Raw genomic sequence first — 11,471 nt, forward strand, 5'->3', positions numbered from 1 at the left:
GTGGGGTGAGTCAGCATATTGCAAATGACCCACAAATGTTTTCAAACCTAAGACCAGCTAAACAAACATTTGTTAGCTTGGCAAATGGACAACAGTCTGCTGTTAAAGGGGAAGGTAAAGTTTATGTACCTGATATTGGAGAAACATTGGATAATGTAATATATGTACCAGAGGTAGACCATAATTTACTCCATATTTCTTGCATGGACTCTAATATATTAGAGGATATCCCATGAAGTATCCAATGAACTGAGCACTACATACACCTTGTGTGCCTCAGTAAAAGTCATTCCTCTTTCTTCTAACTCTAGGAATGTCTTCCTCATAGACTGCAAATGAGTAGACATGGACCTTATATAGCTTTCTTGTCAGCATTACTTTGTTGTTCACAGTCTCTCTCACATACACACGGGCAAAGCTTCCCAGCACTCTTTAGCAGACTGGAGACCCCTCACGTGTATCAGCTGGCCAATGCTTTCTCATTCTTTTTGGGTCCCAGTCATCCAGGGCTGCAGGTGGATCAGCAACTATCATCAACAACTCCTCCCTTCGCAGGTACATCTCCATTTTCAGACACCAGGAGAGATAGTTTGTCTCATTCAGAAGAGATCCTATGAAGCCTCCTCCCATTATGTTGACAGAGTCCATGTTGCCTGCTGCCACCACAAACCACAACAAACCACAAGCCTTAACTCCTCTGGCTCTGGGTCAAGCTCTCACTGGGTTTCTCCTCTCTCTGGGTCCATAACCTTTCAAAACATGCACAGTCTTATTGCACGAGATAACCCAGGAATAAACACAGTAAACAGTGGTCTGTATTAAATAGTGGTTTATCTTACACTATCTACTGTACAATATCATACACCAGGAACAATATACATACATGTACTAATACAGCAGGATCCAACACACCACAGTTACAGCAGGAAATGGAAGAGAGAGAACACATCAGCGGAGCTTCCCTTTACACAAAGGCTCTTAAAGAGACACAGACCCTGCCAAATCATTCCTATCATTACATTTTACATCTTACATTACATAAGCTAATTAGCTGTTAAATCTTTACCTGGACAACCTATATGATCGTGCTCTTCATAAATAGTGTATGGTATTTATTTATTTCTGTAGAAATATTTTTATTTCTACAGAAGATTAAATTAGTGTACATCATTCTTTTCTGTCACTTCTTTTTATCTTTACATCAATCCTGTTTATTAATATATTAGACTGAGAAAAAAATGTTTGGTTCCAAATCTCTCAGTTAACTTCATGGCTAAATGGAGATTTCAACTTGGATTTTCTTGGTTCAAGCCCAGCTTCCATTTATAGCTGGAAAGAGGTAATTGTGCTCTAATTTGGTATCTCCTCTTTCTTTAGGGATGCTCAAATTCTTTCCAAAGAGTTGGTAACTTTCTCATTCAGACATTCAAGGAATGGACCTGTAAATGGTTTATCCATTTTAAAATGTTTAATTTAATTTCATTAAGCAGTGAACTTGTGCCAACATGGCAGGTGCTATTTGGATTGTCTAGTGTGCCATATTAGCATAAACATATGACCAGCTCTAAATAAACACAAGCAGAAGACTAGAGAAAATGTCAAGTACTTATGTCAAAAAGATTGGGGTATTTTTAAGACATATCAACTGACTGTAAGACTCATTTCTAATTTAGGACAGGAATCATGTATGACTTCACACAATGATTCAGAGCATATAAATTTTATTGAATTAGCTCTTGACTATTAAGACAATAGTGGAATGAAGCACTGCACAAATCTTACAGCAGACTGAAGAGTTTATTTAAATCTGAAACTAAACCTAACTTCTTTTTTCCGGGGATTAAATCTTTGGGGGGAAATAAGTATCAATGTTGAATATAAAAGAATACCTACTAGCAAATATTTCTGGAATCACAAATATATTCCACCCCAAACCCTAAAAGCCATTTTGCAGAGAAAACATTTCTAGCTTCTGAGGATTTTATCTTAAAAATATTATAGTAGACAGGTAGCCCTCTCAGAGAGATAGCATTTAATAGCTAATTCTGGGTTCAGTTAATAAGCTATCGTGTTTTCCTGAAAATAAGACCCGGTCTTATTTATTTATTTTGCCTCCAAAAGAGGCACCAGGTCTTATTTTTGGGGGGAGATGTCTTTTCCAGGATCTCAGTTCACGGCAGTGTCACCCACCCAGCCAGTCCACTTCTCCTGTGGCTGCTTTCCGCCGCTCACGTGCGACACCCTCCCGGCCTGCATTCCGCCGTCAGAGACCTTCTGGAAAGGCCTCTGCAGCCGAGAATCAAGCTATAGATTCAATTTGTAGCTCAGTCTCGGCTGCAGAGTCCTTCTGGCCATTCTCAGCTGCAGACGCATTTCCTGAGGGCCTCTGATGGCGAAATGGAGGCAGGAGGTGATGCGTGTGAGTGGTGGCGAATGGCTGCAGAAGAAGTGGGCCGGCGAGGCAGGGCAGGAGTCAATTCATGAGAGGCCTGGCTGCAATGGTAAGCAGATGGAGGGTGCATGGAGCAGCTCTATCCCCCACCTCCACTCTAGCTTGATTTTTAGGCATGTGCCTTGCCCCCAAACTGGGGCTTATTTTTGAGATAGGGCTTATATTAGGCCCACCCCCCAAAATCAAGCTAGGGCTTATTTTCGGGGTAGGTTTTACTTTTGGGGAAACACGGGTATATGTCCCTCATGAAAAAGTTAAAAACTAGAAAAAAATCTGGTTCACAGCTCAACGTTTGTAATCACCCTGCTGTGATTTCCTTTAAAAACTTTAACACTGTGTTCTCTATATACAGTATATGTTTGATTTTATTTGGTTCTCTTTTTTCCCCCCACAGTCAGACTGGTTTTTCAGTGATAAGGAAGAAAAAGGTGAAAAGGTAAGTGGCTAAGAAGGAGGCAATGCTCAGTTTATGGCTGAATGCTGATTTCTCAGGATGTAGAGAAATGCCAAAAGAGAAATGTCTCTTATTCATGACATATAGGTGCTTTCTTCTGAACTCTGTGTGTTGTTGAGAATCTGTTAATAAAGGAAAACAAAGACTGTAACTACTTTTACAAAGGAAGCAGTCCTTAAGGACAATTATGTCTCTCAAATTGTCTTTTTTCTCCAACTCTCTACAAACACCTGGACTAAGTCAAACTATCTTTGCAGGATGCTGTCTACATCCTTATGTACATGCGGAGGAGCCATCCTCTAATCTTTATCCATCTTTCACATTGCCTTAGTCATATATTATCATTTCAGAAGTTATTTGTGCTGCTAAATTGTCCCTTGGGCTACTTCTGAACACAGATTTAGCATTCTTCTGAAGGATGCTAAACATATGTCCAAAAACACAACCTAACTGATCATATCCCTTCTTTGCACCATCAACCTGTCAATTGGGCTATTTTGGTTTATGAGTTTATCATTATTAGATCTTTATCTCATCCTTTTTTTTAAAAAAATGGTCAGCTCAAGACAACTAATATACCTCTGTCTCCGATTTTCCCTCCAACAACAGCCCAGTGAGGTGCTAAGACAGAGCAACTGGTCAAAGTCATCCAGCCAGCCTGAATTACTTTCATGCCTAAGAGAGGCCCAGCACCTACAGTCTCCTAGTTTCTAGGCCAGCACCTTCACCAGTACAACTAACTGGCTCTCAGTTCAGCTGTTTTCCGGAAGATTGTTAAATTTGTTTCAGAAAAGTCTTGAGAAATAGATCACCAGCATGTTAGAAATGTTTCAAAGAGCATTAGATGACATTATTTCAGCTGCACCTTGCGGTCCTCAACTATGCTTATGGTGCCTCATTGGTCAATTTTACCACAGCTCCCATGTATTAATATTTGTTTATGTTAATGCTGGCAGCAAGTGGCCATACCTGACAGGACCCCCCAAAAGCCCATGGAATATAAAAGGACACGTAAGTGCTACTATGGCCCTCATGCCAAACTAATGGAAACAGTAAAGAAATTGTCCACACAAACCCCCTTTATATTGGAAGAAGTTTAAACCTATAATTTGCTCAATATTCACAGGATGAAGAATACAGAATTTGGCCCTCTTTTCCATTTTAAATCAACATATAGTTTAAACCTCTTTTTCTTCTAAGTATATGTATATCCATTTCACAGACCCCTATAGATGAACAAGAGGCCCAATCAATGCCAAATATTGAGTACCTTCTGCCCAACATTGGAAGAACAGCAGCATCAGGGGATGCTTCAGGTAAGAAAACTGAGAGCTTTGATTGGGTGAGATCTCCTGGACATGAAAATCCCCCAGGACAAGATTTTCCATAGATGTTCCACTCTTTTTCTCTTTTTTAATCAAATATGCAGGTCCAACAATTCCCCATGAATATATCTTTACTGCATAGATGTTATATTAATCCAGTGTTTCTTAAGCTTGGCAACTTTAAGATGTATGGATTGCAATGCTCAGAATTTCCCAGCCAGCTGTGGATTAATCTGAGCCAAATGTGTAAAAAAGAGATACTCTGGCAGCATCTGAAACATTGGACTGGAGAGAGTTTCATGAAGGCAACAACTAGGAGTGCCTCCTTTCCATGCTTCCTCTGGTGCTTTGCCAGTTGCATTGTTAGCAGCAAAAGGCATGTTGTGATCTCCCCAGATCTTCTACTTTAATAATGTGATCCTTAGAATTTAGGCATACATGGCCGTTTCATTCCAGTTTATAGCTGTACCAGTGGTGAAGTAGCATTTGCATTTCTAGAAGATAAACCAACATTTAGAGTTAGATCTCTTGTATTCCATCTATAGTTGCTAATGCTGATGAGCATATTTCTGATTAATAGTGTGATGTTTTTGTGCTCTACTAGTTATAGCTGCCTTTAACTTTTCTGCTGTCTTTCTTCTCTTTTCTCTCTTTATCTTGTGTCTCCTCCTCCTCCTTCCAACTCCAGCGGATCTGCCGGAGCTCTAGAGCTGGTACAGTGTGGTTGTGCTCTGATGTTCATGCACTAATTCCATTGGGTGATTATGAGAGACGGGGAAAGGCATAACTTTAGATTTTGGGTCCTTATTGGATTTTTCATGTTGACTTGAAAGAACACCAGTGGCATTTGCCAAAATGTAAAGACTAGGGTTTTGCCTTCCAATTATTTTTCTTCCTGTTTAAAATCAGGGAGCTTCTTAAAGTCAACCAGTAGAAATTTCCATTTCAAGCAGCTGGATAGGAAAGTGTGATAATTGAGATCTCAATTTAAAACAAATGTTTATGAATATTTCTAAGTATTTTTTTTGATGGGGGAGCAGGCCATGTAACTCCTTGATCTACTGAATTTGCCACTATACATTTTTTTTTACCATTTGTAATCCTTTTTTATTTTCTCACTATTTTTAAAATCTTTTTTTAAAATCACCGTACATAGGTTGGGGAAGAATAAAAAAGTTAATTCTTATCTTTGGCAGCTTTAGTAACATATAACTCATATGCCTAGTGCCTTAGCATTGGTATATTATTGTGTCACAGAGTACTTTTACATTTTTATTAGATAATTTTCCTATTTTCAGTTTATATTTTCTCTTTTTTTCCTTTTATTATATGATAAATAACTTGAGTAGTAAAGCATTAAAACATACTGTATATAAGTTATTTTAAAAAAACAAGAACTAAATGTGATTATATTAAATATATTTACAGTTACATTTTAAAGCTGCAGTATAATACTCACTAACCAGGGATGAACTGTCACTGAGGTTTATTACTTAATCAGTAGATATTAAATCATAAGAAAAACTGAGCACTGTAAAGTAAAATAATCGCAATCATAAATTTTAAAAGTTTTCAGTAAAGTTTGTTTGGATAAATTCTTATTATCGGCTGTCCAGCAAAAGGACATTCTTCACCCAGCCTTCTTGTCTGACTAATCTAATTTTCAAACTGAGATTTGAGTTTTGAGTTTGATGTACAGTTTGATGAAGAGTCCTATGTGGCTTGAAAGCCTGTAGTATATTTTGCCACCCACAAATATCAAAACTCAAGTAAAACGTTTATCTCAAAGTGTGATGCCATTTCCTTCAGAGACAGTACTTCTTTAAGCTCTGGGTGTTGAGTCAGTGTGATTGTTTTGCCTTTTCTCTCTCTTGTGATTGCCAGCCACTAATTCCACCTGAATGTTGCGGTCAAACCTGCAATAGAGTAGACCTTGTGGGGACTTCCATTAATTTGTCCATTGGTTTCATTGTTGCTGACATTGCTGTGGCAAATATATGTTTGTATTTGTGTGGGGAAGCTTGTTCAGAAAAGTTTATTCAAACCACCTGCTTGATGATGTGCTTATTTTATGAGAAGACCACGGTTAATTCTTATACATTTCTTGTGGTTCCTTCAGTTGGGACAGGAACCACTATTCTTGCCTAAAAGCCCTTTTTCAAATTGATTTTTGAGAGAACCGTAAGGGAAAGGTAATTTAGTGACTAATGTCACTGAAAGGGCCAGAACAGAATTTTAAAATTCTTTTTCATTTATAGGGAGGGTGGTTTGATTTTTTTTTTTAAAAAGCTCATTGGAGCTTAACATACCTGTCTTACTTTTTGATTTGTGAAAACCATGAGAAATTGTGCCAGTGATACTCAGCAGGCTCACTATCATGATGTGGTGGTTTGAAGGCTGCAAAGAATAGGGTGATTGCAAGGCTGTTTATTTCTGACAAGGGCTAAATGTCACTTTAGTTTGACAGCTTCTTCTCCCCATCCTCCCCACACCTTGCATTTGTCCCTTAGTTGCTTTCTTTGGTTGTCTGGCTTGGCTGTTGACAGTGGTTAAAATGAACAGCATAGGAGACTACCTGGTATGACTACGTTGGCATTGGGCAGTTGCTACTCTGTTCCCAATTCCCATTGTCTATTAATAATTATCTTTAGGAGGGCTCCCTGAAGCAACTTAATTTGCCAGAGGAAGCAGTTTCTTCAAATTCTCTCTCCTATCTGCTTATGGTTGTATGAAATGCAAGCTGTAGAATTTGCACAATGACAGCTAGCCCCAAAGACTTAGAGAGCCTCCTAAGATATGAATACTTAAAATAATCTTAAGTCTTCTTAAAAGGCTATTATAATGCTTGCTGTTCTTTTGATTTGCCTGATCTTTGTGGGTTATTGTTTTGTAAATATATGCATGTATGTATTAATGCTCCGAAATTATTTAAGGCAATATTAAAATTGTATATGTAAACTCATCCAACCCCTCTGTGCCCCTCTGTGAGGGAGATGGGTGGTTAATAAGTTTGACTGATAAATAAATGAATGAAACCTGCACACTCTAAAACTCCAGACAGATGATGATGATGATGATGATGATGATGATGATAATGATAATGATGATGATTGAAAAGAATCCTTTACTTATTTGCTACATCTTTTTTGGCAAGGAATTTAAAGAGGAGCCTTCCAGGGTGATCTGAAAGTACAGATAGAAATCTTGGACTTGAGCATTGGTAAAACTAAAGCAGCTATATCTCTAAGGACATTTCTTGTATATCCTTGGGAACCCTGAAACCATTCAAAATATCACATTAGTATCTCACATCAGAATACCAAAATCTCATGATATTTCAGTTTTGTGGGAATTTAGGACAGATTCCATACTGAGCCCTGAATGTTAATTACAAAGGGATAGCAAAGTATTGCTGTGATGTGAAGAACTTCTAGTTTGAGTTAACAGCCTCATAGTGTCAATGTGAATAACTGAAATATCTGAACCTTTTGCAAAGATAACCTCACATGCAACACATTGCAATAATCCCAAAAGAAAGGGTGTCAGTTGAAGTATCTTTAACGGTTTAAGCATTATCCCTTGGAAAAGTTTTTGAGTTATAACCTAGCCCCATTAAGTCTTACTTCAATTGTGCTAAGTAATTAATATCTCTAATCTCACAATCTCCTTTGGAAGTTATATCAGTTTCTCCTCCTCTTCCTCCTCTTCCTCCATCTCTTTGGGAAAAGTGGTAGAGATGAGAGATTAAAACCTAAATAATTCAGCTCTTCTCCACAGCTCCATGGAAAATGTGCTACAGTCTATCTAAATGTTTCAGGCTATATTTATAATTCAGCCAAACTGAGTCAGGAATTATGCATCTCCAGCATGAGTGTTGCTCTTCGAGGTGAAATGTTGACACTTTTAATAGAATGAGTTGTGTGCCTGTTTCTGAGTGAATGCATATGTGTATGCAAATACGTGTATAAATCATGTATATATATATTTATTCCTTTATAGCTAATTTGGGGCTTCCATTGTTTAGGTTCCTACAGGAGATTGGTAATGGTGACTGGTGATAGGTCTCCCACTGATACTCATTTTTTGTGCTTTCTACACTATATTTCATTGTCACTGTTTACAAATGCATTGATCATTTCCATTGCAGAAAGTGTTATCCTGGGCTGCTTCTCTTTTGTTTGGTCATCTACAATTGCATCATTTTGTTGAGCATTTCAAAAATGAAATGAAATGAAATGCATTTCTTGATTAAATTCAGAACACTCTCTAGTATATTTCTGATCATTTTGGAGAGCTTCCTTTCCCATAACTATTTAATAAAAAGTAATCAAATATCTGGGAAGAAAGATTTGCTTTCATGAAAAAGTTATTTAAAGGTTAACTGACTTTGGAATACCTATTTGTGTACTTTGTTTACTTCCCAAATTGGGGGTGTCCCCCTACAGGGTATCCCAAAGGGGATACTGTAGCCCTGAATATGTAATTGGTGACTGAATTATTAAAACAACAAAGGGAGCTGTGCCAGTCTAAAACTTGGGGTTATAAATCCTTGCCTACATCATGATGTAGATTCCTGTTTTAGTGCATGTGAGGCCCCTGTCATACCTGTATTTATTTTCTGTGACCAGCACAATGAAGAGGCAGAAGGCAGCATAGGAATCTGATGTTTTACAACTGCTCCCTCCATTTTTCATATTAGTTTTTTAGTTGGAAAATCACTGGACAAAGTGTTTATTTGCCCTTGTTTATCTTTTGATTGCATGCCATTGTATCAAATCTTAGCGATCATATAGATTTTCTTCAGGATCACTTGTCTTTCCAATCATTAAGCCCCTCAACTTGCTATTCTTGCACAGTTCTATCTTTAACTCTTCTCTTTTTGTGTATTAATCCCTGCAGATTCAACTAATAGTGGATCAGCGAAATCAAAGGTAAGATCCCCTCAGATTATTTTTGCCTTTGAGAGAGGTTGGGGATGAGAAAAGATGGTTAAACACAAGGCCCTTAAATTCAGACTTCCCATGTTAGAGGTAAAGTGTTTGTGCTACTTTGGCACATGGCATGTCTTGATTTAAATTGTTTTAAAAAATAACAACCCTGTTATTATTTTACTCAAGCGTGATAATTTTGTTGCCTAAATGGCCACGGCCTAGTTTTTCTGGTGTTGTGATACTTTGCTGGCAGCTGTGACTGGCCTTTTCAGAGTGTGCTGCTTTGTAATGTACTTCTCAGCAGCTTGCAGGCAACTGAGTTGTACTCCAGTATACAGACACAACTTATCCTTTTCTTTCTTGCCTTAAACTAAGTATAAGATTATTCCACATCTCCTCCCATGTGTCTTTTCTTTTTTCTATCTTTTCTGGTTGGTTTTCTATGAATATAGAGCAATGAATACACTGTTCCAAAACATTGTAGGCCAAAAAAAAAAAAGGACTGGAAGCTGGAAATTAGTTTCATAGTGTGCATAGTGCATTTAATTAAAAACAAGAAAAGAGTTGGACAGAGGAGAGAATCTCTGAAAACCTTTAGGGAGAATATCTGCAGATCTTTTAGTGCATTTGGGGGATCCTAAAATTAGAATTTCTAATTGCTCTAGCTACAAATATGTTTTCCAAAACTGGGAAAAGCAAAATATGCTGATGCGATTGCTAATCTATATTGCTAATATATATTAAGAATTCTGTGGGGTAAGACATTACTATCCAGGGCAACCCATCACATAAGCAATGTCACTGGATATTTTTCTGGTATCTGCTCTTTAGCCCCTCTAAAATTCTGTTTTTTCCTTCTGCTCCAGGCTTCATGTGGCTCACGGAAAGAGCACTACCATAAAGAGATGCTTGCCATCTCCTTCATCTCAGCTGTCAACCGCAAGAGGAAGAAGCGGAGAGAGGCCAAGCGTTTTGGGAGCAGCACAGATGATGATTCTGAGCATGAGTCAGCTGTCAAGAGAGAGGAGGAGGAGGAAGAAGTGGCTCAGGAGGAAGAAAGAGAGGCTGAAAGATTTGAGAGCAGCAGCAGAGCTCCAGTTCCTGATGTGCAGGATGTCTTCCAAAGCCAGGCAAAACTAGAAGCAGAGCAAGTAGAAAGAAAAGTGGCACCCCGAGGAAGCCCAGAGTTGGCCCTGGATGCCCGCTCAATTGTATCAGGTTATTCCACCCTATCTACCATTGATCGCAGCCTATGCTCTGAGGTGCAGTCAGTAGCAGAGAGCCGTGGGGAGGAGGCAGATGATGAACGGAGTGAATTTAGCCATGTGGAGACAGATACTGAGAATAGCTTTGTGCCAAAGCAGCCTGGGATGCTTCCCAAAGGAGCTGGTGTGGCAGTAGTGGAGGAAGGGGGGGCTGCTGCATCTGAAAAGATATCACACAACCGAACCTCCTTTAGTTCCCATCACCTCATGCAGTGTGACACTCTGGCCCGGCGCAAGCTTTTGCGGCCCCGACACAATAGTGAGTCATCTTCCAAGGGTAGCACTGATGTCCCAAGTTCCAGCTCCCCAGGCAGTCAAGAGTCCCTACAGCCTGTGGGTGCCCCTGAGGTCCATACCCGGCTTTCCCTCACAGAACAACTTCGACTCCGCCTCCGTGGCTCTGCAGATGACATGCTGGCAGTGCGCCTGCGAAAGCCACACTCACCTGAGACACGGCGCAAGAAGAACAGTTGGCGGCGCCATACTGTGGTGGTTCCTGGTGGTCTCAAAGACCTCAATTATGAGTGGAAGGAACAACATGTATTGGGGACTACTGAGGCTGGTCCACTAGACTCCTCGAACAGAGGTGCGCTAAGGGACAACAAAGACTCTGGGCTTAGCAGCCTAGAGTCAACCAAAGCTCGGTCTTCCTCAATCACACCAGGGAACATGGCAGTTCCTAACCAGCAGAGTGAGCCACAGCATCGTAAAGGCAGCTCTGAGGGGCGTTCAGCTCCCCGACGTACAGCCTCTTTACGTTTCCACCAATGTCTTTAGATAGCCTTTCGTTGAAGCTCTTGTAGAATGGATGAATGGAAAACTTGGTTTGCCCATAGTAACAGCCTTGTCTTAGAATGGAGGAGGGTGCTCATAGGTGCAGTCACACTTGAAAGTTCCTAGTACTGGCCTTACTTTGTCTTTTTTGATACCTCGATCTGCAGTGGAGCAAGAGACTCTCCTCCTACCTACCCCATACCTAGCTTTGCTTTCTAATTCCCCCTGATATTAATTTAATCACAACAAGGTTTTGTGATTTATGAATTT

General features: G+C 39.5%; 1 protein-coding gene across 1 annotated transcript in view; it reads left to right on the top strand.

The window, feature by feature from the left end:
* The window catches only part of ARHGAP23 (Rho GTPase activating protein 23), a 75,017-nt gene extending 63,778 nt beyond the window's left edge, over positions 1-11,239 (top strand). Inside the window, exons 18-21 of the mRNA XM_029283060.1 lie at positions 2,847-2,888; positions 4,129-4,222; positions 9,131-9,162; positions 10,029-11,239. Of these exons, the coding sequence (XP_029138893.1) occupies positions 2,847-2,888; positions 4,129-4,222; positions 9,131-9,162; positions 10,029-11,204 (1,344 nt within the window). The 3' untranslated portion in view covers positions 11,205-11,239. The remainder of the gene's footprint in view (positions 1-2,846; positions 2,889-4,128; positions 4,223-9,130; positions 9,163-10,028) is intronic.
* Positions 11,240-11,471: the final 232 nt, after the last annotated feature.

The sequence above is a fragment of the Protobothrops mucrosquamatus genome, unplaced genomic scaffold, assembly GCF_001527695.2.
Source record: "Protobothrops mucrosquamatus isolate PMUCROS unplaced genomic scaffold, P.Mucros_1.0 scaffold10, whole genome shotgun sequence".
NCBI lineage: Eukaryota > Metazoa > Chordata > Lepidosauria > Squamata > Viperidae > Protobothrops > Protobothrops mucrosquamatus.